This window comes from Nicotiana sylvestris, chromosome 5 (genome assembly GCF_000393655.2).
Source record: "Nicotiana sylvestris chromosome 5, ASM39365v2, whole genome shotgun sequence".
NCBI classification, from domain to species: Eukaryota; Viridiplantae; Streptophyta; class Magnoliopsida; order Solanales; family Solanaceae; genus Nicotiana; species Nicotiana sylvestris.
Window position 1 is genome coordinate 14987469 of NC_091061.1, and position 26158 is coordinate 15013626.

At 37.7% G+C, this 26158-nt stretch overlaps 1 protein-coding gene and 1 non-coding gene across 12 annotated transcripts; both read right to left on the minus strand.

Annotated features, from left to right (window-relative positions):
• Positions 1-13693: 13693 nt before the first annotated feature.
• TRNAY-GUA (transfer RNA tyrosine (anticodon GUA)) lies at positions 13694-13779 on the minus strand. The gene is given in 2 exon segments: positions 13694-13729; positions 13743-13779. It is a non-coding gene; the product is annotated as a tRNA-Tyr (tRNA).
• Positions 13780-18041: 4262 nt separating this feature from the next.
• Positions 18042-22703, minus strand: LOC104224414 (EPIDERMAL PATTERNING FACTOR-like protein 1). Of its 11 annotated transcripts, XR_011400023.1 has the most exons (5): positions 22232-22699; positions 21436-21644; positions 19736-19799; positions 19590-19656; positions 19040-19502 (listed from the first exon to the last, which is right to left on the minus strand). XR_011400023.1 is itself a non-coding variant. In XM_009776053.2 (4 exons), exons 1-3 carry the CDS (start codon positions 22358-22360, stop codon positions 19619-19621), a joined length of 519 nt encoding a protein of 172 aa, XP_009774355.1. In that variant the 5' UTR covers positions 22361-22702; the 3' UTR covers positions 18044-18582; positions 19590-19618. The 11 variants fall into 11 exon arrangements, 7 of the variants coding, with proteins under 7 accessions (XP_009774355.1, XP_009774353.1, XP_009774354.1 ...); XM_009776053.2 differs by lacking the exon at positions 19040-19502 and adding an exon at positions 18044-18582 and having other exon boundaries at positions 19590-19799; positions 22232-22702; XR_011400024.1 differs by adding an exon at positions 20703-20857 and having other exon boundaries at positions 19037-19799.
• Between the last annotated feature and the right edge of the window lie 3455 nt (positions 22704-26158).

Below are 26158 nucleotides of genomic sequence, written 5' to 3' on the forward strand. Positions count from 1 at the left end.
GAGATAAACCGAGAGTTGGAATATTTCGAGAATAAACCTAAGCCGAATCTGAATGACACTGAACCGGTAAATTTAGGAACCCCGGAAGAAATCCGGGAGACCAAGATAAGCATTCACACGGACAAGAAAACGCGAGAGGCGATAATTCAACTTCTTCTTGAATTTAAAGACGTGTTTGCTTGGTCATATGATGACATGCCGGGACTAGGTGTCGATCTAGTGGTTCACAAATTGCCGATTCATCCTGATTGTCCTCCGGTTCAACAAAAGCAACGAAAGTTCAAAACCGAGGTCAGTGACAAAATTAAAGAGGAGATCACCAAGCAACTGAAAACAGGAGTGATCCGGGTAGTCCAATATACAACATGGTTGGCGAATGTGGTTCCAGTACCGAAAAAGGACGGGAAAACTCGAGTATGTGTAGATTACCGAGATCTGAACAGAGCAAGTCCTAAAGATAATTTCCCGCTGCCCAACATCCACATCCTCGTTGACAATTGCGCCAAGCACGAGATACAGTCTTTCGTAGATTGTTACGCTGGGTATCATCAGGTATTGATGGATGAAGAGGATGCCGAGAAAACTGCCTTCACCACGCCTTGGGGCACCTACTGTTATCGGGTCATGCCGTTTGGTTTAAAGAATGCTGGGGCTACTTACATGAGGGCCATGACCGCCATTTTCCATGACATGATGCATCAGGAAATAGAGGTGTACGTGGACGATGTAATAGTCAAGTCCAGGACACAGGATAATCACATCCAAGACTTGAGGAAATTCTTCGAGAGGCTAAGGAAGTATGACTTGAAGCTAAATCCAGCCAAATGCGCTTTCGGAGTTCCGTCGGGTAAACTTTTGGGTTTCATCGTAAGCAGGAGAGGTATCGAGCTAGATCCGACTAAGATAAAATCTATCAGAGATCTACCCCCCCCCAAGAACGAAGAAAGACGTGATGAGTCTTTTGGGCAGGCTGAACTACATCAGTCGGTTTATTGCCCAGCTGACGAGCACGTGTGAACCCATATTCAAGTTGTTAAGAAAAGATGCGGCGATTAAATGGACAACGGAGTGTCAAGAAGCCTTTGACAAAATCAAAGAGTACCTTTCGAATCCCCCAGTCTTGGTCCCTCCCGAACCAGGGAGGCCACTTTTCTTGTATCTGACAGTCTTGGAGAACTCCTTTGGCTGCGTCCTGGGGCAACACGATGTGACCGGGAAAAGGGAACAGGCGATCTACTACCTGAGCAAGAAATTCACCAGCTACGAGGCCAAATACACTCTGTTGGAGAAGACATGCTGCGCTCTCACATGGGTTGCTCAAAAGCTGAGGCATTATCTCCAAGCCCACACTACATTCCTCATAAGCAGGTTGGATCCCTTGAAATATATATTTCAGAAACCAATGCCTACTGGGAGACTGGCTAAATGGCAAATCTTGCTTACGGAGTTCGACATAGTTTATATCACTCGCACGGCAATGAAAGCCCAGGCGTTAGCAGATCATTTGGCCGAAAACCCGGTCGATGAGGAATACCAGCCATTGGATACCTATTTTCCAGATGAAGAGGTAAACACCGTAGAAGCGATCTCGGAGGAAGCTCATGTTTGGAAGATGTTCTTTGACGGAGCCGTGAATGCCAAGGGTATAGGGATCGGGGCAATTTTGATCTCACCTGCCGGTCAGCATTATCCCGCCACAGCTAGACTTCGTTTCTTCTGCACAAATAATACAGCTGAATATGAAGCCTGCATTATGGGCATACATATGGCAATCGATCAGGATGTCAAAGACTTACTGATTATGGGAGACTCTGACCTGATCATCCGGCAAGTTCAAGGCGAATGGGAAACTCGGGATGTCAAACTTATCCCATACCGACAACATGTGGAGGACCTCAGCAAGCGCTTTAACTCAATAGAATTCAGGTATATTCCGAGGTTTCACAATGAACTGGCAGATGCACTTGCTACTCTGGCTTCTATGCTACCCTACCCGGGCAACGCCCACGTCGATCCTTTGGAAATCCAAATCAAGGAAAGACACGGTTACTGCAGTGTAATCGAGGCGGGATCAAATACGCAGCCTTGGTACCATGACATCAAGAAATTCTTGAAGACACAAGAATACCCCGAGCATGCAACTGGAGATCAAAAGAGGACCATTAGGCGACATGCAAGTGGTTTCTTTTTGAGCAGTGAATTGTTATATAAGAGGACTCCGGACCTCAATCTCTTAAGATGTGTCGATATCGAGGAAGCGAGAAAGATCATGCACGAAGTACACGCAGGTGTGTGTGGACCTCACATGAACGGGTATGTCTTAGCGAAGAAGATCCTTAGAGCAGGTTATTACTGGATGACCATGGAAAAGGATTGCTTTAGCTTTGTCCGGAAGTGTCATCAGTGTCAGGTGCACGGTAATTTGATTCATGCACCTCCCACAGAACTGCATCCCATGTCCGCACCTTGGCCATTTGTCGCTTGGGGCATGGACGTCATTGGACCAATTGAACCAAAGGCTTCGAATGGACACAGGTTTATACTGGTTGCCATCGATTACTTCACAAAGTGGGTAGAGGCTGTCACTCTCAAGTCGGTCACCAAGAAAGCTGTAGTGGATTTTGTACACTCAAATCTTATCTGTCGCTTCGGTATTCCTGCGACTATCATTACAGATAATGCAGCAAACTTGAACAGTCACTTGATGGGAGATGTGTGCGAGCAATTCAAGATAACACACAGGAATTCCACTCCTTATCGGCCAAAAGCCAATGGTGCTGTAGAAGCTGCAAATAAAAACATCAAGAAGATTTTGAGGAAAACAATACAAAGTTCCCGACAGTGGCATGAGCAGTTACCTTTTGCGTTATTGGGGTATCGCACTACGGTGCGCACATCGGTGGGAGCGACTCCTTATCTTTTGGTTTATGGAACCGAGGCCGTAATACCGGCAGAGGTAGAGATTCCTTCACTTCGAATCATTGTCGAAGCAGAAATCGAGGACAGCGAGTGGGTTAAGACTCGACTGGAGCAATTGACGTTGATTGATGAAAAGCGGATGGCCGCAGTTTGTCATGGACAGTTATACCAGCGAAGGATGGCCCGCGCCTACAACAAGAAAGTCCGCCCCCGGAATTTCGAAGTAGGACAATTGGTACTGAGGCGTATTCTGCCGCATCATGAAGAAGCAAAAGGAAAGTTTGCCCCAAATTGGAAAGGCCCATACATCGTAAGGAAAATATTGCCAAGAGGAGCATTGTATTTAGGTGATATCGAAGGAAATGACCCTGACACAGCGGTGAATGCAGATGCAGTCAAGAGGTACTACGTCTAGATCATACTCCAAGTGGTCCTGACACGTTGAAAAGGGCGAAGGTGTTTATTCCCCACTACTCCCCAAACACTACCCAATTCTCGCTACCACCTTTTGAGCCGTTAAAAAAAAAAAAAAAAAAAACATTGATTGAGGCCTGAACTACGTTTGACTTGATTCCGAAAGGATACGTAGGCAGCCTCTCCCTGAGGTTCAGTCACACCACCAACAAAATCCCAGCGGCCCTGAAATTGAAAACCGGGGCATGTCAGGACACTTGAGAAGTTTAGTATCAGCTACCTCTCTTTACCAAGTACAAGCCTTCAAATCAATTACCAAAGATAGTGGGAAAACAATAAGCATCACAAATGGAAACCGGCACACCCTGAGTTGAGAGAAATAAAATGAGAGAGTCTCGGCGGTGAAAACCTTCGGGCACCACGAGGCGACGGGAGAAGAGAAACCAAAATGAGAGAGCTTGTTTAGTGAAGAACTCGCAAAGAGTGCTATCAAGCGATGACAGGAAGAGAAATGAGAGAGGTCAGCCAGTGAAAACCCGCAAAGGGCGCTGTCGGCCGAAAAGGAATGACGCCACTCCAAGAAGGTCTCGGCGAAGTTCCACCGGTTTTGGAATCACAGATCTGTTCTGGTTCAGGAAAACGCAAGTTCATGGAAGGTCGGATGTCCAGTCCAAAGAGCATGTCATGTCATTTAAAGCCAGCGTTATCTTCCTCAGATAAGTCTTTCTCGCCCCGAAAAGGGTATTCCTTTTTCTGATTTATTTTCCCCTGCTTTGTTTCTTTTCGAATCCCTTTTGCATTTTAACCCCGAGTTCAGGACACACCGGAAAGGGTAGGTGGCATGGTTTGTTTGCACGGAATCCCGTCTCATGAAGGAAAGCACCTCATCTCGTTGATATGATTACCCAAGCATGATGAATCATGACGTTTGATGGTGTTCCGGAGTAAAGGAAAAGAGAGAAATCTTGAAATCTTCCCCAGCAAGTCCACCTTCGGACAAATCCCCACAGAGTCTCCCCCTGTATAAATCCCAACAGAGTCTTGTACAATCTCCCACAGAATCTCCCCAAATTAAAAAAAAAGAGAAAAAGAAAAATGGCATCTCCCCAGCACATCCCAGCGAGTTCTTTTGTAGACATCCCCAACAAGCTTGCCCCAACGAATCCTGGAAATCCCACTTTGAAATAAATCCCCAGCATGCCCATTGTACAAAAATCCACACAAAGAATCCACTTTGTAAATATTCCCCACAGAGCTTCCCTTTGTACAAATCCCCACAAAATACCTCCAGTAAAATCCCCGTTGAGAACCTCCAAGAAAAACGGAACACACAAAAAAAAAAGAAAAAAAAGAGAGCCTTACGAGGCAAATCATCCCAGAATCTGGAAATACAAGCCTGAGCGGTCTAAAGGGTTTCGGCATATGAATCAAATCAATGGCGGGACTTCACAACAGAAATGAAGACGCAACAAAGCAACCGGGAACGATCGAGGTCACCAAACCGACCGTCATTTCCGAACTAACAATTTTCCTTTGTTTGAAAAGTTGAAACAGGTTTAATCCAAGACAACCGTGCAAGGAGCAGGTGTCGCCCAAAGAAGAAGGTACATGGGTACAAGAAATATTTTGGCAATAAGGAATTCACTCGAAAGGTAAGTTTCCACGAAACTCCCTTGTTATCTTTTCCTTTCAGCCAGCATTAGAGTTTTAAACTCTAAACTGAGCTTTTCCATGCAATCAGCATTAGGGTTTTAAACCCTGAACTGAATTTTCCTTTAGTCAGCATTAGGGTTTTAAACCCTAAACTGAACTTTTTCCTTTTAGCCAGCATTAGAGTTTTAAACTCTAAACTGAGCTTTTCCATGCAATCAGCATTAGGGTTTTAAACCCTAAACTGAATTTTCCTTTTAGTCAGCATTAGGGTTTTAAACCCTAAACTGAACTTTTTCCTTTTAGCCAGCATTAGAGTTTTAAACTCTAAACTGAGCTTTTCCATGCAATCAGCATTAGGGTTTTAAACCCTAAACTGAATTTTCCTTTAGTCAGCATTAGGGTTTTAAACCCTAAACTGAACTTTTTCCTTTCAGCCAGCATTAGAGTTTTAAACTCTAAACTGAGCTTTTCCATGCAATCAGCATTAGGGTTTTAAACCCTAAACTGAATTTTCCTTTTAGTCAGCATTAGGGTTTTAAACCCTAAACTGAACTTTTTCCTTTCAGCCAGCATTAGAGTTTTAAACTCTAAACTGAGCTTTTTCATGCAATCAGCATTAGGGTTTTAAACCCTAAACTGAATTTTCCTTTTAGTCAGCATTAGGGTTTTAAACCCTAAACTGAACTTTTTCCTTTCAGCCAGCATTAGAGTTTTAAACTCTAAACTGAGCTTTTTCATGCAATCAGCATTAGGGTTTTAAACCCTAAACTGAATTTTCCTTTTAGTCAGCATTAGGGTTTTAAACCCTAAACTGAACTTTTTCCTTTCAGCCAGCATTAGAGTTTTAAACTCTAAACTGAGCTTTTCCATGCAATCAGCATTAGGGTTTTAAACCCTAAACTGAATTTTCCTTTAGTCAGCATTAGGGTTTTAAACCCTAAACTGAACTTTTTCCTTTCAGCCAGCATTAGAGTTTTAAACTCTAAACTGAGCTTTTCCATGCAATCAGCATTAGGGTTTTAAACCCTAAACTGAATTTTCCTTTAGTCAGCATTAGGGTTTTAAACCCTAAACTGAACTTTTTCCTTTCAGCCAGCATTAGAGTTTTAAACTCTAAACTGAGCTTTTCCATGCAATCAGCATTAGGGTTTTAAACCCTAAACTGAATTTTCCTTTAGTCAGCATTAGGGTTTTAAACCCTAAACTGAACTTTTTCCTTTCAGCCAGCATTAGAGTTTTAAACTCTAAACTGAGCTTTTCCATGCAATCAGCATTAGGGTTTTAAACCCTAAACTGAATTTTCCTTTAGTCAGCATTAGGGTTTTAAACCCTAAACTGAACTTTTTCCTTTTAGCCAGCATTAGAGTTTTAAACTCTAAACTGAGATTTTCCATGCAATCAGCATTAGGGTTTTAAACCCTAAACTGAACTTTTTCCTTTTAGCCAGCATTAGAGTTTTAAACTCTAAACTGAGCTTTTCCATGCAATCAGCATTAGGGTTTTAAACCCTAAACTGAACTTTTTCCTTTTAGCCAGCATTAGAGTTTTAAACTCTAAACTGAGCTTTTCCATGCAATCAGCATTAGGGTTTTAAACCCTAAACTGAATTTTCCTTTTAGTCAGCATTAGGGTTTTAAACCCTAAACTGAACTTTTTCCTTTCAGCCAGCATTAGAGTTTTAAACTCTAAACTGAGCTTTTCCATGCAATCAGCATTAGGGTTTTAAACCCTAAACTGAATTTTCCTTTAGTCAGCATTAGGGTTTTAAACCCTAAACTGAACTTTTTCCTTTCAGCCAGCATTAGAGTTTTAAACTCTAAACTGAGATTTTCCATGCAATCAGCATTAGGGTTTTAAACCCTAAACTGAACTTTTTCCTTTTAGCCAGCATTAGAGTTTTAAACTCTAAACTGAGCTTTTCCATGCAATCAGCATTAGGGTTTTAAACCCTAAACTGAACTTTTTCCTTTTAGCCAGCATTAGAGTTTTAAACTCTAAACTGAGCTTTTCCATGCAATCAGCATTAGGGTTTTAAACCCTAAACTGAACTTTTTCCTTTTAGCCAGCATTAGAGTTTTAAACTCTAAACTGAGCTTTTCCATGCAATCAGCATTAGGGTTTTAAACCCTAAACTGAATTTTCCTTTTAGTCAGCATTAGGGTTTTAAACCCTAAACTGAACTTTTCCCTTTCAGCCAGCATTAGAGTTCTAAACTCTAAACGGAGCTTTTCCAGCCAATCAGCATTAGGGTTTTAAACCCTAAACTGAATTCTTCCTTTGTTCGGCGTTAGGGTTTTAAACCCTACACTGAACCTTTCCCCAGCTAGTCGATATTAGGGCTCCAACCCTGAACTGAGCACGCATATCCTCTTTCATCAATTTTATGAACTACCTAGTGAATAATTAACGAAATTTTCCTAGTGAAACTGGGGCAGAAAATTTCGTTCGTTTGTTTTCTCCCGCAGGATCTGACCTCGAGCCACATGAATCGAAATGACCCACGAGATGAATCCCAGTTCGGAATCAAAGAAGAAAAAGACAAAAAAAGAGATATCCCGAGATATCAGAGTAAAGGGAAAGCAAATCGACTCCAACATTTGACTAAGGTCCTGACCTCTGCCGGTCACATTTTATTCGGTATCCCGGAGATTAAAAAACAAGTCGCCGCAACTCGCAAGCATCAAGATTCAGATCAGAGTCTACAAGCAGAATCAGCTAAGACCCAAGATCAAGTCGTAAAAGAATCATAGATAGGAATCTTGTAACTAGCAGTTGACATGCATAAAAGTAGTTAGTTCAGTTTCCAATTTTCGCTTGGTTGTAATAAGGCGGTCAGTGACGTAGCAGTGACAACAGCAGCAGCAGTAGCGGCAAGCATTGCAGTCCCATGGTAGCCCCAGCTACCAAAACTTCTCGAACTACATTGACCTGATTCCTGTTTAGCCCAGGATATGTAGGAAATCTTTGAAGCAAGATTCGGTCAGATCTTTCAAAAATGCTTCATACGGAGTGGTCTATAGGCAAAAATCGCTCATACACGCTCACTTGATCTTTGCACGAAAACCCTTCGTGTTTCCGAACAAAGAGGGGCAGCTGTGAGCACGTGATTTTTGCTTCACACGACAATCGCTCCAAAAAGAAATAAAAACAAATATAATTGGCCCTGCTGTACAATTTCGGATTTCTGTGCGGCACTTTGTTGATTTATTTATGACTTTGGCCCATTTTTATTTATTTACTTTATTAAAATAAAATTCAAAAAATATATGTGTCCTGCATAATTCAAACCGTAATCCGGTCGTTAAATAGAAAATCGTGATTAGGCATTTTCGTCCGTGATTTTATTTGGTTTGACCTTACCTGTTTTGAAATATTTTAGTATGTGTGCAAATAATTGTATTTGAGTGTGTATTTAATTTTAATTTGATTTTTGGCTTAGTTTTGTTTTAAAATAAATAAGAAAAAGAAATAAAAAAAAAGAAAGAAAAGACCCCTTCCGGACTTGGGCCAATTTGTTAAAATTGGCCCAACAAACTCAGCCCAAACGGACAGCCCAAGCCACCAGTCCAAACAGCCCACCCCCCAGGCCATGAAACGACGTAGCTTAACACCAAAACTACGTCGTTTCGATGCCAACCCATCACAACCGTTTAAACCAAGCCGATCCAACGGTCCAAGATCAATCCCCATAACCCATCAACAAACCCGACCCGTTTACACCCGGACCAAACCCAAACCCTCAACACTTGAAACGACACCGTTTCACTTAAGACCATCAGATCCAAACCGTAGATCTAGATTGATCTAACGGTTGAGATCAACCCACCCACTAACTATATAAGCCCAAATCCTTACCCTACCCCCCTATCCAATACCCCAGCCTCATCGTCTTCACCCAAACCCCCGAACCCTAGAGCCGCCCCTGCACACCTTCACCAAAAACCCGGCGGCCTGAACGCCGATGACCTCCACTTGAACACCATGGAACCTCCTCACCACCCTGAACATAGACCTGTTAGCCGTTTGGTTCGAATCACCCCCCAGGTCCTCGAATCTTCATTTGAAGATTCGAGTCAAACTCGATCTACACGGTTTTACCCCAGCTTCACACCAGATACTCCCCAGACCCCCCTCGTGACCGAACCATACTTGGTTTGGTCCGAATCTGACCAGGGAAGCCTGAATCCCGGATCTGAGTTTTGGAAATTTTTGTATTTCTTCGTCACTGGTTTATACCGGTTCAACCGAAGAGGTTAAGGTCTAATGGACTTTAATCAAAGTGTTTCTCATCTGAGAAACACTTCGATTAAAATCCATTCAGCCTTAAGGAAGGTCTGTCCAAATCCGAGTCAAGGTTTTGATCTTTCAAAGATTTGAGGTGAGTCTTGTTTTCTTTTCCTTATTTTTTTAGTCCGTGTGATTGGTCTTTAAAAGTTTGTTCATATTTGTTTTAAACTTCTGTTTGTCCACTTTGCCTGAACTTCTTTTTGTTTGAATGAGTCTTTCTATTTGCCCTGATAATGTGTATGTTAAGTGGTGTGCAATTAGCTGATTCTCTACATTGAACTGATCAAATGGCTTCCCGAGCACCATTTTGTTTATCCAGTACAATTCAAATCATATGTCGATACTGTTTAAATGTCTGATTTTTTGGCTCCGATTGTGTATGTTAATGCTAATATAGTCGAGTCGACATATGTCGTCAATTAGTTTCAGCTATCCGAACAAAGTTAAATCAATTTGCTTCTGATGAACATTTGCTTGAAACAATTAAGAACCAAGTCCAGTTACTTATAGCTGTTAATATGATTTCAGAAACCTAAGGCTTGGTCTGTTAATTGAAATCTGAGTTGATGGCATGTGCACTTGTGCACAGCATGTGCATTGTGCACAGCCTGTTTCTTTCATAAAAGGGGCTTTTAATTTTAAAATGTGTTGACAGCATATGCTGTCAGATAGATTCTACTGCCCATACCTTGCTTTAAGTTTAAAAAGTATTAAACCTTTTAAAAGCTAAATCTGCCAGGGAATGTTGATGGAGGTTAATACTTAAATAACTAATGGGAATCTGAAATAAAAATGCACATGGGAGGGGCATGGTGATATTCTGAAAACAGGCTGTTAAAAGGCATAGTTCTGAGGTTTATAAGGGGAGACCATCTGAGGTCAGAGAGGGCATAGATAGAAGGGAGAATCAGAACTGAAAAAGAAAAATACACACACTGTGAGAAGTTTTGAAAAAGAGAGCTGTAAAAAAAAAATACACACACTGTGAGGAGTGTTGAAAGAGAAAGCTTGAAAGACATACAAAGAGATACAGAAATTATACAATCTACAATCAGAAATTGTTTCTTCCTATTTGTTATTTGGGTTTTCAGTTGTTTAACTCGTTGAAATCAATTCTGATTGTTTGAAGTTCCAGCTGTGTCTATTTAGTCAAGTGTTTTCCATTGGTTCACTATTGGTTTGGTCTGCTTGGAGTTCTTGATTCTATTCCACTGGGTTGTGCTCTCGTTTGGCTATTTCTTTCTATTGGCCATAGTTGCATTTCTGCACTTGAGCCTTTTCTGCTGTTCGTTTTGTTTTGCTGCTGCCCTGTCCTGCTGCTATTGCTAGTCCTGTTTCTTTTGCTGCTGATTTCAACATCTTCTTCTTTTTCTCCTTTGCACATTCAGCATTTTCAGGTACACATTTCAAGCCCATATTGATGTAATTGAAACAGTTTGAAAGCATGAAATGAAAAAGGTTGAAGAAGTTCAAAATCATTTGTTGTAATATTCATGGCATATTAAGGGGCCTGTGTAGTTGTTAGTTCCCAGTTCAATAGTACGAAAATGTATGTTAACTAATACACTTCTGAGCTTGGTCCTTCATGTTTTAGTTTGTAGCTATTTGTTAATACAAGGTATGGATACTCCAAACTTATACTATGTTGACTTGTTTTATTTTAGTCTTTGCTGGGTCTCGTTAGGCAGTACATAATATCATATTCAAATCCCATTAGTAACAACGCCTAGTAGTTAATTCCTTTATTTCAGCCCCAATAAGTCTAGTAAAATTCAATTCAAGAAACGTTTGGACACAAGTATAATATTGGGTCAATCTCGAATGTAATTTCTTTGTCCAATTAAAGTATGTTTCATAAGTTATGGCATCCCTCCGCTTTGTAAATAATCAATCAGAAATTGATAAGAATCCGGATTAGACAAAAGCATATAGTTAATTTAGCATTTTCCTTCTCTTTTAGTTTTTTAGGGACAAATGTATTAAAATGTAGCCACTTTAGGATATCCTTTTCTAAAATAGAGATGAGCCTCGCCAAATAAAGATGCAAAATTGCGGGGCTCTCAATAAATAACCATGATAATTATTTAGAATTCAAGACAGGTCATTTAATAAATTTCATGGCCTTCTACAAAGATAATAGCGCGTTAGACTCTGTTGGCGCGGTTTAATTAAATCACATTCTTAAATTCGGGTGCACATTGATGTGACCCAAATCCAAATCTCAATGAAGTCCAAATGTGTCGACAATCACGGGTGCATTGATTGTGACGTGGTTCGAGACGCATTTTCACGACGTTGCAATTCTGTAAAATAAATGATAATAATAAAAGCGATTGAAACTTAATAAAAGCACATAGGTCACAACATGTATTTAAATCGGATATTTAGCCATTATAACAATTTAAGCGACCGTGCTAGAACCACGGGATTCGAGGGTGCCTAACACCTTCCCTCGGGTCAACAGAATTCCTTACTTAGAATTTCTGGTTCGCAGACTTCATTTGGAAAAGTCGAAAATTTCCTCGATTTGGGATTCAAGATAAACCGGTGACTTGGGACACCAAAAACCAAACCTTTCCCAAGTGGCGACTCTGAATTAAATAAATAATCCCATTTCGAATATTGTCACTTAAATTGGAAAAACTCCACCCGCGCATTTAACCCTTCGGGGCGGGCGCGCAAAAAGGAGGTGTGACAAATGGTACTGGAAAATTTGAGTTGTGTTTGGATATGAATATAATTTTGGGTTGTTTTTTAATTTTTGTGAGTGACCTAAGTGAAAATTTTGACAAACAGCCTTTTGGAGTTTTTCAAATTTTCGGAAAATTCCAAAATTCATCTTCAAATGAAAATTAAAAAATTTATGGCCAAATATTGATTTCAAAAAAAAAAGTGAAAAACTTTTCATGGCCAAACAAGCTCTTAATCTTTGGATAAACATTTGAGACTAAAGCATAATCTAAAAATAACACCACAAAATCTTTTCTCCCATTTAGACAATTTAAGCTTGAAAATTGAAATACTCAGCCCCAAAAGAGGATTGCTAATGTAAACAGAATGGTTCTCATCATACCAATTACCATTCAAGAAATAAATGAATCCATTACATGAAACAATTAATTTCATGTTTTCTTAAATATATAATTACTAAATTTGGTTCGCTTTGTTTTGAATTAATTCGGTTTCGTTTTATCCTTTTGAGCTAATTAAGTTCATTTTACAAGATTTTCGTACATAAATAAATATAGGGTAACCGAACAAAAATATTAGAACGTTATTTGAAATCAAGGAAATAAAACATTAGATGGATAAAAAGGAAAAATTACTAAAATCATATTCAACTAAAAAAATTGAGATCTCAAAAAAAAAAATAACAGAAGTAAATCAAAATTTTATAATTTAGATAAATAATAAAAGTTAGATTGACTTGCACTTAAATGAAGTTAGTAGGGGACATTTTGACAGGGGGCGCCATTCCTTATTTATATATACTTTTATGCGTGAAAATATTATTAATACATATATCTAATTCTATCCGAGCGATCGGGTGGCGGACCACCTCTCTCCATTATATACCGCCTCCAGGTGTAAATGTAATTGGTGGGAGACAGGCTATACACCTACATGATGTTATAGAATGGTCACAATAACTTTTAGCAACTATATTTATACCAACTTGAAGTTTAACACAAAGATCGTGACATTCTTCATCTTTCACACAAATTCCCCAGGGGTGCTCTATATATAAGCTGGTTTTCACACTGTTCTGCCTCTGCATCTGTTAAAAAGAAAAAAAGAAATGTCAAAACTTTATATTTACTATTTTCTCATTTACAGAAAAAATGAACTTTAAAAAAAAGATTAAATACCCACCTAGTGATGCAAAAGTGAAAATCATAAAAGTCAAGAGGATAACGTTTCGTGATGTAGTCATTTTTGCTTTTGGTCTCAAATGCATTAAAAACAATATAAATGAAGCGGGATTGAAGAGCAGTAATTCTGAATGTTTTATAGCAGTTGTTTCATGTGTTTTCTCCAAAGAACCAGTTACTTGTAAAGTTAAATTCTAAGTATTAAATTCTTTTAATTAATCTTCAGTTTCTTTTTTATTTAATGTGACGCAAGTTTTCAGTTTTTGAACAATAAAGATATGGTATTAATTAAAAAAGGTCCTCAAGGATTTTCCTTTATAACCATCTTAGAGTTAAAATTTATATTGAGTTTAATATTTGTGCAATAAACACTGTAAAATATATTTAAATATTAAGGTATTGGTTGATATCGTAGAATTATTAACCGGTAAATAGCTTAACATAACAAGTAAATTCACTTTAGTAATATAAAAGATTATTGTAACCTCCTTTCCCCTCTGCAAAACAGTAAAAAGTAAGACTACGTTAATGGAAATAAATAGAAAAAGTCCGACCTGCCGGATTCGAACCAGCGACCTAAGGATTTCAGTAACAATACTACAGTCCTCCGCTCTACCAACTGAGCTAAGGTCGGTTTGTCGAAATCATCCATTCATGCCAGTATTTGAAGATTGTCAATAGCCAATTGTTCACTTTGTCTATAGAACGTGAATCCCAGGATTAAAATTTTGGTTTTTCACAATACTCATTGACTTTTTTCTTGGACGAAATACATGTTTGAGTTTGCCTATATGCAGCAATTCAGAAAGAAGCCTTAGAGCAACGGTAAAATTGTTTTTGTATAACCTACAGGTCATAGGTTCGTTTCGCAGAACTAATAATTGATGCTCGTATCAGAGTAGACTGCCTACATCACACCCCTTGGGAAGTAGACCTTACGTGAACGTATGATACTTCGTGCACCGGTGAGCCTTTATATATAGCAATTCTTGCTTTTGAAGAAGCCCAAAAATGTCATTGATGGAATGGGATGCAATAAACGATATTGCAAGGTTTGAGGTGTGTCAATGGAGATCATGATTTATATTGTGATACCTTTGCCTTTGATTAGTATCCATCATATACGTCCAGTGCCAGATTCCATGGAGGATAAAATTAAACAGATATTTCAAAACATCCACTAACTTCCACATAGGACCACTACAGCAGTTACAAGTACAGTTTTGTCTTGAACGTCGGTAGATGGACAGGGACGGATCTAAAATTTAAACGATATACACTTAAATAAACAAATGAAAGCTGAAGTATAATCTGCATAATTTCTATTTTATCCGACAAATAAACCTGACTTATTTGAACAAGTGAAAATGGAATTTTTGAATTATAGGTAGATTTGCCAAACTAGTTGGCATTTGCTTTAGATTTCCCAAATACTGAGTTTGCATTTGAGTTTCTGAAAAGGTGTTTATTTAAACTTTTTTTTTTGCTAAAAAGAAATTAAAATGTAGATTAATTTTTTTTAAGCGCCTAACACGGCCGAGTATCCACCGTCAAACTGTGTAAATTGGTCACAGTATAACTGGTAACCAAAACAGACTTTATATTTATTGTAACATACAACCAAAATGCAAACCAAAATTGGTAACAGCAAGTATGGACACTAGTGAAATCTGAAGAGACATTACACCAACTACGTTTCTTTTTTGCTTGTCCTCGTTGTACTTCTTTTGCTTTTCTGTAAGCATCCAGTATTCAAAACTTATTAACCCGATTTATTGATATCTGTATTTATTGAGATTGCCTAATTATGCAAAGCGGTTAGTTAGTTGTATTTATTGAGGTTCATTTCCCACTTTTCCTTTCTCCTTCTTCTCGAATGTTCTCTCTCGCTTCGACCTCCATTGCTGTTCAAGCTGAGCTTGAGCCAGCTTTTACTTTGAGCAATTAACATGGTATCAGAGCCTAGTCGTTACGATATATCATCTCTCGATTATCCATTTCTCCTTTGTGTTCGTCGATTTTGACTTTTCCCCTAATTCGATCGATTTCTAAGAGTGGTTTCGTTTTTGCCCTAATTGATTGTCTGAAAAGGGGCTTTTTCTCCCAAAGTGTGATACTCACACAATTAATTTCAATTACTCATGGTTGTTGATGATTTGAGCGATGTGGCTGGCACAGATGTGAACATCGGAGTTATAGGAAATTCCGGAATCGATCCAGGTGATCCCTTGTATTAACATCCGTCGGATAATCCCGGTGTCATGCTTTTTTCCGTTCCTTTCAGTAGAGTTGGTTATCGTTCATGAAGGTGTAGTGTGTTGTGAGACCTGTCAGTGAAAAACAAGCTAGGGTGTATAACTCACCCACATTTCGTCAATGGGAGCGATGTGATGACATGGTGACTTTATGGATTCTTAATTTCCTGTCCAAGAAAATCCCAGACAATGTTGAATATGCAAATGATGCCATGGAGCTATGGATTGAGCTAGAAGATCGGTATGACAGACAAATGGAGCCTGGTTGTACCAAATCCAAAAGGAAATAAACGATACATCTCAACGATACAACTCAGGGAACTCTTGATGTTACCAATTACTACACCAAATTGAAGAAGCTTTGGGAAGAATTGAGCACCCTGAGTAATAAGTCTCAATGCAGCTGCAATTGTACTTGTGGCGCGAAGGAAGGTTTCTACAAAGCTGAGCAGGACAGACGACTAATACAATTCCTCATCGGATTGACTGAAACCTAAACTGTGATTCGAGGAAGCATCCTCATGATGAACCTATTACCAAACTTAGCTCAAGCCTCTTCTCTCCTCATACAAGATGAAAAGCAGAGGGAAATCAAACCACATACTCAGCTGTTTATCGAATCAACTTCTATGAATGTTGCTAGTTCTAGGTCCAACACTTATAGGACCAACTATTCGCCTAACAACAACAACTATGGTAGACAAGGAAAGGGGAAGACATATATGTGATTACTGTAGGAAGCCAGGGCACACTAAGGATAGGTGTTTCAAACTACATGGATACCCTGAGAGTTTTGGATATATTCACAATCAAAATCAAAACCCAAATCAAAACTTCAACCAGAATCAAGGATTCAATCGGAACCAGAATTACAACAAAGGAAAGAGAATAGTGGCAAATGTACATGGGAAGTAGTCATCTGATATGTTATCCAACAAGGGAGAAGAACAAAATTATTTGAATGAAGACTAGATCATCAGCTTGTCAAAGGAGCAATATGGACAAATTAAAAAATCTGCTACAACACTTTCAAGCTGGGAATGGAGGAGAGAATGCAAGTGCTACCAAACCTATCAATGGGGCTTTGAAATTTGCAGGTATAATAGTCTGTACTTCCTTTATAGATTTTGATAAATTGTCATGTCAATGTCTCAAAAACAAGACTGATTCTTGGATATTAGACTCATGGACTTCAAATCACATGACCTTCAATAAGTCCCTATTAACCAATATTGTAACACTGCCCTATCCACTCATAGTTGTCTTACCAAATGGATATAAAGTTAGAGAAATAGAAATTGGCAGTGTAACACTTGTGCCTGATATTACTTTACATAAAGTAATGTTTGTACCTTCCTTCAAATACAACCTAATTTCCATTCATGGTCTGGCCAGTTTTAACCCCAGAAGCATAGTAGCCTTCACTGACAATCTTTGTATTCTGCAGGCCCCTTCAATGAAGAGGCCTTTGGAGATTCGTAAGGCTTGTGATGGGTTGTACGTTCTTTGCCCAAAAGGTCTGAGAAACAACTACTTAGGTTTTGCTGTTAACAACTCATTTTCTTGCCTTTGTAATAAGGCTCATTGCACACACAACTCACACTATCATATTGATTCATCTGTACATAGTTCATTATCCACAAATAAGTGTGTATCTCATCCACCTGTAAATGGTCCATGTTTGACTAATAGAAATCCTATTCTGAATATTTGTGTATCACCTGATCATGATGTAAATGTTCTGTGGCATAATAGACTTGGGCATGTACCCTTTGTCAAAATGAGAGGGATTTCCTCTATACCCATTTTCTTTCCTTCAAAGCAACCCTTTCTTTGTTCCATTTGTCCAATAGCCAGGCAGGGAAGACTACTATTTCCCCAGAAAATAAGCTTTTTCACAAAAATCTTCCAACTACTACACATAGACATCTGGGGACCTTATTATATGGCAACATAGGATAACTACAAGTACTTCCTTAAACTGGTGGATGATTACAGTAGGTCCACTTGGACTAACCTTCTCACATGCAAAAAAAATGCCTTACAAGTCATAAAAATATTTATTTCTATGGTTAAAACCCAGCTTAATACAAAAGTTAAAACAATCAGATCAGGCAATGGCTTGGAGTTCACCAGTATAGAGGCAAGTATGTTTTTCCAATCCAAAGACATCATTCACTAAAAGACATGCCCTTATAGCCCTCAACAGATTGGGATAGTAGAAAGAAAACATAAATATCTCTTGGAAACTGCCAGGGCACTCCTATTCCAATCAAATTTACCTGTAAAATACTGGAGTGAGTACATCTTGTGTGCAACCTACATCATAAACATATTACCCTCTTCCCACCATTATCCTAAATCCCCATTTAAATTACTTCAAAAGAGAAAACCAACATACTCTCACATGAGAAGTTTTGGATGCCTGTGTTATCCTTCTGTACCAAAAGTACATTAACACAAATTTGAACCTAGAACATCCCCATACATATTCATTGGTTATCCCTATGTTGTCAAAGGGTACAAGGTCTTAAGTCTTCCCACTAAGAAGATATCTATTTCTAGGGATGTTGTTTTTATTGAGAATGTTTTTCCTTTTGCTATATCACTTGAAAACACTTCATTTCCTTTTATTCTTAATCCTGTTCCATTCATTGATTATATTCAAAAGTGCACTAAACTTGCTTATGATAGTGATAATGGCACCGGTGTTACACATGGCCAATCCCAATACCTTGAGTCCAACACTAGTTCACCCACTATGAATTCCTCTAGTCCTTTACCACAACCTGAAACACCTCAATCTTCAAGCAATACTTCATCAATAGCCTATCAGTCTGTTAACACACTTGTTGACTTAAGAAAATCACAAAGACCACATAGGACACCTATATATTTACAACTTTGCTCAACTACACTCACTCCCTAAGCTAAGATCATCACCATCTGTTGCTCATAGCAACTTTGTTGTACCTTTCTCCCTTAATGCTTTATTCTCTAACAATCATCATATAACCTCTGATGTCTTAAATCCTGAAAGTCAAAGTCTTGTGAGAGACATCTGTAGTGACAGTGAATCCTCATCATATGAGGAGGCAGCTATGAATCCTGCTTGGCAAACAGCTATGGACAAAGAGTTTGAGGCATTACATACCAACCACACTTGGGACTTGTTCCCCTACCTGTTGGAAAGAAAGTCATAGGATGTAAGTAGGTGTATAAAATAAAATATAAAGTAGAGGATAGTGTAAAAAGACTCAAAGCTAGATTGGTTGTAAAGGGATATACCCAACAAGTTGGAATTAACTACATAGAAACATTCTCCTCTGTAGTTAAGATAACAACTGTGAGGTCCCTAATAATCACTGTTGTCAAGAAAGGGTGGTACATATCACAATTGGATGTAAATAATGTATTTCTACATGGGGATCTAAATGAGGAAGTGTACATGGAGGTACCATAGGGACTAGTAGTAAACAACTCAGGAGTGGTTTGCAAACTCAACAAATCTCTTTATGGCATGAAACAGGCAAGCAGGTAGTGATATGCTAAACTAACTGAGGCTTTATGCTCAAGGGGTTATGCACATTTAATGTATGACTATTCTTTATTTTACAAGAAAACTAAGCACTTATCTATTTATATAGCAGTATATGTCGATGACATTATAGTTACAGAATTGTTGAGACTAAAGAGTTAAAAATATTCTTAAACAACATCTTCAAAATAAAGGATCTGGGGAGGCTACATTACTTTTTGGGACTGGAGGTTCTCTACAAAGATGATAGTGTAATAATATTCTAGAGAAAGTTCACTCTTGACCTGTTGAAAGAATACCAGTGCATGGATCACAACAACTTCAATTCTTCAATGGACCCTAATATGAAGCTTAAAGCTAAGGAAGGAGAAACATTAACAAACCCCACTTGATATAGAAAATTGATAGGAAAGTTCAATTTTCTCACCAACACCAGACTAGATATAGGTAACAATGTGCAACACTTAAGCCAATTCATGGATGACCCCAGAGAACCTCATCTAAAAGCAACCTTTCATCTGCTTAGATACTTGAAGGGGGATCCCACCTTGGGCATATTCTTGGCTAAGGATCAAGATTACACAATTAGAGCCTATTGTGATTCTGATTGGGCAGCATGCCCAAATTTCCAGAAATTCTGTTAGTGGTTACCTTGTGTTAATGGCCAGCAGTCCAGTTAGTTAGAAGTCCAAGAAGCTAGACACTATCTCCCTGTCCTCTGCAGAAGTATAATACAGAGCCTTAAGGAAGGTAGTAGGAGAACTAGTGTGGCTTAGTAGATTGTTTGAAGAACTCACAACACCTTTTCCCAAGCCCATTGTAGTATTTTGTGACAGTCTTCTATGCACATAGCCAGAAATCCTGTATTCCATGAGAGAACCAAACATATAGAAGTTGATTGTCATTTTATGAGAAGCAAGCTACATGAGGAATTGATTTCACTACACCATGTGGGGACTACAGACCAGCTTGCAGATGCTCTAACTAAGGCCTTGACATGAGTCAAATATTCAACAGCTTTGCACAAGTTGGCAGTGTTTTCCACATCACCAACTTGGGGGGGGGGAGAGGGGTATTGAGATTGCCTAATTATGTAAAGTGACTAGTTAGTTGTAAAGCGGTTAGTTAGATGCAAAGTGGCTAGGCCAGACATTCAGTTAATTAGATAGGATACAACGTATATATATATTCATTACAGGTATCAATAATATGTGTGGTTCATTTCCCACTTTTCCTTTATCCTTCTTCTCGAATGTTCGCTCTCTCAGTTCAACCTCCATTGCTATTCAAGCTGAGCTTGAGCCAACTTTTACTTTGAGCAATTACCAGTATCTGTATCACATAAGATCATTAAATAAAAAAGTCTTTCCTACCAAATATTTTTCCATTTTAGAGTACGAACAGTAGACTTTTAACCAAAAGTGAAGAGATCTTAGTCATATATCATATCCTTGGTGGTACACAATTTTTTTCTAAAGAGATGATTATTACACAAATTAAATAATACATTTCTCTTATGCTTGTCCTTCTCTTCCGCATCCGTGATACTTGTTTTCTAATTTTATTTACCATTCAAAATTCAAAATTTATTGATTCGATTAATTTACATTAGCATCTGAATTAAAGAAGGAAGAATTTCTTATTATAAATTTCTTTTTTCAGGGTGCAAATCCAAAAACTTAAGGAATATCATCTATCCATCACATCACTTAGTAGTACGCTATTTTTTCTCTACTACAATGCCTAAAATCTTTTGCTACTTACCTTACATTTGACTTTTATGACCTTGCCTTGTCTTTTCCATGCACACACAAAAGTCAGGGTGTCTCTTGGTAATTCAAATATGAGGTCACTTCCAGTGACTTTTTCTTCAAGACTGATAAAGAAGGTCATGAAAATCCCAAGAGGATAAAAAAGGACTGTCCAACAAAGGAAAAAAGAATCATCGAAAAGGGAAAGAAATATCAGAATTAATCCAACTTGTGGCTTGATACACAGTTGGAATTATTGTGCTCATATATAAATATATAAAAATCCTTGTACCGGACAAAATTCAAAGAAAAGAAAGAAAAAGATTTTCCTACTATATATTCAAAACTTACCTCAAGACTACATTTATAACAACACCTTACACACACAATCAGCATTTAATATCATGAAACATGTACACCATAGTAAATGCTTCCGAACTGCCTCATTTAGTGTCTTGTCTCCTGAAACCCACCCACCCCCCAAAAAAATATTATAAGTAGAAAAAATAACAAAAAATTAATTTCTAAATACAGGAATTTTTTTCAACATATTCCACATGTTAATTGTAACTCTTAGTCCTAAAATTATAATAGTTAGACAATTAAGGATTATATGGGAATTCATGGAGTCAGATCAAGTTGTCTCCGTGTAAGCGACGACTGGGAATTCATGGAGTCACAATTAAGGATTATAGAAGTGACCAGCACATCTGCATTTCCATCCAAGTGGCTTGTAATTGGAGTACCTGCTATTGGTCCCAGAAGGTGAAAGCGACGACTCTGCAGTATTGTAGTATTGGGTTCGAACCAGATCATGACCACGACCTGGTTCAACTCGGTTGTGGCTCGGTAGAGTTGGAACCTGAACTGCCATGCATGGGTGGCATTGGTTACACTTGTTGTAACAACTTGGTGGCATTGATCCCAGTCTTGTTTTCTCTTCAACCAAAACATCCTATAAAAAAAAGAAAGCCAAAATTCAAAGTATATATGTTAATAATTCAAAAAATCTACTATTTTCAGCTTGCACCACTTATAGTATATCAGTCCTTTATTCCATTTTATGTGATATAGTTCAAAGTATGAGGGTTAAAATATTTAATTTTAGTGTCAACTTGAATATAGATTTTTTAAAATTTTCGGAAATTTTTTACATAATTGGACAGTACATATATAAAAGTGAGATAAATCGTAGTAATGTTATTAATTCAAAAAATCTAGAAAATATTAAAGAAATATCCGCTCAAAAGAATCTTTTTAACTCTCCAAAAAATAAAATTATCACATTAACTGAAACAGATGGAGTAATAAATATATAATTGATGACAATCATCCTAAATTAGTTGATTCTAAAATTTGAATTCACCACTTTAAATTTGCTTAGCATAGAACTTCATAAGCATCCATGTATCATAAAAATAAAAAATATAAAACTACTATAATTATACATAGAAATACAAGCATGGTTGTGTGTGTGGGGGGGGGGGAGGGGAGGGGGGTTAATTGGGGTTAGAACAAGAAGAAATTAATTAAGAGTCTTACCTGAGTAGAGTCTAGGGTTCCATGCTTAGGACTTAAAGAATAGTAGGAAGGAGAGAGAAGCAGGAGAACTGCAATAACTATGTATTTGAATGTGAAAATTAATGAGGAAATAAGTGAAGTCATTCTCATAGCTGCAATGGTAGCATTTTTCTTTATATATAACTTCACATGCAGCAAAAAGAAAAAAGAAAAAAAAATTAAGAAAAAATATGAAAACTCAATTTGCCTATGGAGGAAAAAGAATGAGGAGGGAGAGAGCAATGAAGAATTATGTTGATAGTTTTTACTCAACTTTTGAGAAAGGGGAAGAAACCAAATTAAGAGGTGGAAGAGGTGCAGGAATGAGGGCTATATCACTGGTTTTATTTTTGTTTTAGCACAGAGGAAAAGAACAGAAGAGTGAAAAGAACAAGACAGGGAAAAGGAGAGACAATAATAGGGAGATTTGGTGGCAGAAAAAAAGGGGAAGAATGAAGCTTTTAGACCACCTATTTTTCTTCTCTAGTTAGTGGTTTTTTACTTGGGTTTAAACGAGAGAAGTTATAATTTGAAGTTTATAGATTCTGAATTTGCAATCTAATTCATAATTTGTTAGTTATTAGGTTTGCAATTAATTAAGTATTTATATATATTTAATGAATTTCTTAATACAAATCTAAAGTTTAAATAAAAGCTATTGGATTCGTCCGAACTCGTAGATAACACTCTCCATCCGTCCTTGGTTTAAATTATGGGTGTTAAGGGACCGAGTCGGGCTAGAGGAAAAGGTGACATACCGTCTCTGTACCGCTCCGATTACAGATTACAATTTACCGGTTCCGAGCTTAGCCAATGCTAAATAGAAACGGAACGGTTCTGGGCCTAATGGGTTGGGCCGGGCCAGCCTTAGTTAATTTTTGTTAATTGTATTTTATATAACGATCGTAATTTATATTAAGATAAAGTAAAAATATAAAACACTAAAAATACACTTATACAAAGAATGTTTGAATAATTTTAAAGGCTTTTAAAAGCCTTATATTTGAATATTTCAGTACGAATTTAAGAGAACACAATGAACATGAAAAAAAATATAACTTATAATTTGTAAGTTCTTTTTTTAATATTTACACTTACAAATAAAGTTTATGTTTTACAACAATTAAATTAAAGAATAAAAAGGATAAATTCAAATTTGAATTATTAAATATAATCTTCAAGCTTCAAAGGTTTTGTATTGCCCTAGTAAGTTCTTCATAATCAATATGAATTTCTTGGCCATTTTCTAGAATGTTGAATTCAGATGGGTTACCATTTGTTAATATATTTCCATGTTCCTTGTCTTCTGGTTTATCAACATCTTCACGTACTTGATTTCTTCACTCCGATCTAATTCAATCTCTGAAACATACCAAAATTTCCATAGCATTACTTCCCAATGAGTGATGGGTGTCTCCTAGCTGCTGTCTTGCTTGACTAAATGTTCTCCCCTGATGCAACAGTTGAAATTGACACATTTAGCACGTCCTGAGCCATTGCCGAAAGAACAGAAAATTGCTTTCATATACATGCCACCATGCCAACGGTGAAAATTCTTCTGTGCGAGGTTCTGTTTGCTTTTGCAAGTAGAATTGAAGTTCATCAATGTTTCTGCTACTAGTTTAAGTGAAAAAAAAAATATAGACCAAATATTAAAACCATCAATGTCTTCATCTTCATCCATAGTAGCAGATATTGAAGTACAAGTAGTACAATGAGAAGTGGGTTAAAGAATGAGAGAATAACAATTGAGAATTTGGGTTTGAGAATCGAGAGATGAGTACAGAAAAAAGAAGGGCAAAGGTCTATTTATAGTTTTTCAAAGGGTTAAATTAGTAAATAATAAACGTGTTATTTTAAAAATAAAAAAAATGACTATTTTTGCAATTGAGGTCATTGGACAACCGTCAAAATACCAACTTAAATATTTTTACTTTACTTTATCATGCTATATAAATTTTAATTATAATTAATTTTTACCGTACCGCATTAATAGCTTTTTTATGACACTTGTTACAATTACTTAAAATTCATCACCAATGTGATCCACTTAAGTTAACATACAATATAGAGTACTAACATAAATCTTTATATGTGTGTATGCGAGTACGATAAACTCACCCTATCAAATATTTACACCAAGCAAATGAAAGAAAAATATATGTCATGCAAATAGACTTTTACGCCTTAATCATAAGTAAATGGTTTTATTTTCAATGTTATTTATGAAACTAATTGCCTGCTCGAAATTACTTTATCGTGACAGAAAATTTTAAAAAAAATAAATAATAACTTTTATGCATTGATTGTGTAAAGTTTTTTACATTACCATTTCAAAGTAACTTTATAATTTTTAAAACCAAATAAAAAATTGGATTAATATAGAAGACAGACAGGTACACTTTCATTTTCGGGTTTGCAGAATCAGAAGAGAAAAATTGATAGTGAGTTTGACTATGATTTGATTGAACAGATCAGAAGGAGAAAAAGAGATCGTTGGATACGAACTGTGAATTCTGCGTAGTACGTACCTTCTGATTAATATGTATTTCCTCAGCTGTAGCCATGGCACAGTCCTTTTGCGAGGCATAGAGTCTATAATACATTCTTTACTTAAATATGAAAGGTCTATTATGTACCTACTCCTTCCACTTCATTTCATGTGTCACTATTTATCTTGGCACGGTACTCAAAATACTAATTGACCCTTTTATGATATGTGTGCGGGTAAAATCGGGGTAAAGTCTACCCCGATCCCCCGATAAGAGAATGAAGGGGAAGCACATAACCGGGAGGTTGCAATCGAGTTCAAAGGCCTTTCGTAACATGACCCCGAAACAGTGAACGCTATTTCCGGCATCAGACTTGGTAAAGCGACACACCCCGAACTGAGTATGACTTCTAGACCTCGAGAAACGCGGTGAATGGTTATGCACGACTTATAAGGACCACAATACTCGCCACGACCGGGTATTACGCTGCGAATCTCGCTCGATGTCGATTATTGATCAACAATTACCGGGATAAGAGGATTTTTCACCTTATTTAGATTTATACTAGGACTAAAACTCTCCTACTATATAAAGGAAAAATTTATCTTTAGTCTAGAGAAATAACACACATTCCAAGACAATTAAAGTTTATTTTTATACTCTAAGCTACTTTTAAGAATTTTTGCTCAGTTGTATCGTTCTTCATTCATAACTGGGTCCAAATCGAGGGTCCAATCGAAGTTGGGGCTGTTGTTCAATCTAAGATTAGGCTTGGCCATGACATTGCGATTGGTTTGATCGTTTATTTCGTCTTTAATTCATTTATCTGCTATTCTTAATTATTTGTGTTGAATTAAATCACGTATCCTTTAAACCACATACAAATTTATGTGTTACCTAATTTTGGGGTAAACAATTTAGCACCTACCGCGGGGTTAAGGATAATAGCGATGATTTGATACGAATCCCCATAACATACCCTATTTTATGCTTGTTCTTTGAAATCTTAACTGTAGGTCAACCCAAAAATGTCTAACTCTCAGACTTCTCATTTGAATGTTGACGCTGAGTCTGGCCATCACGGCGAAAATGATAATTTGGTGCCTAGCAATAACGTGCTTCCTGTCGAACCCAATGGTGGCTACCGACCGTATCGATGCTTACTCACAGGTGGCCATCAATGTCAACGTGCCAACTGATTCCGAAAATAGTGTTCGCGGGGAACTCCGACCGACAGCTCGAAAAGTGCCTGAAGGCGAAGGTGATGGGGTGAGCCTACGACTGATTTTCGAGATGCTACAGGTTCAATAAGTGGCAATAGCACAACTGGAGAGTCAAAACCACTCCCCCAATAGGGTGGAACCCAAACAATCCCGGGAAAGTGCCCAAAGGGACGAACAAATTACTGAGAGATTGG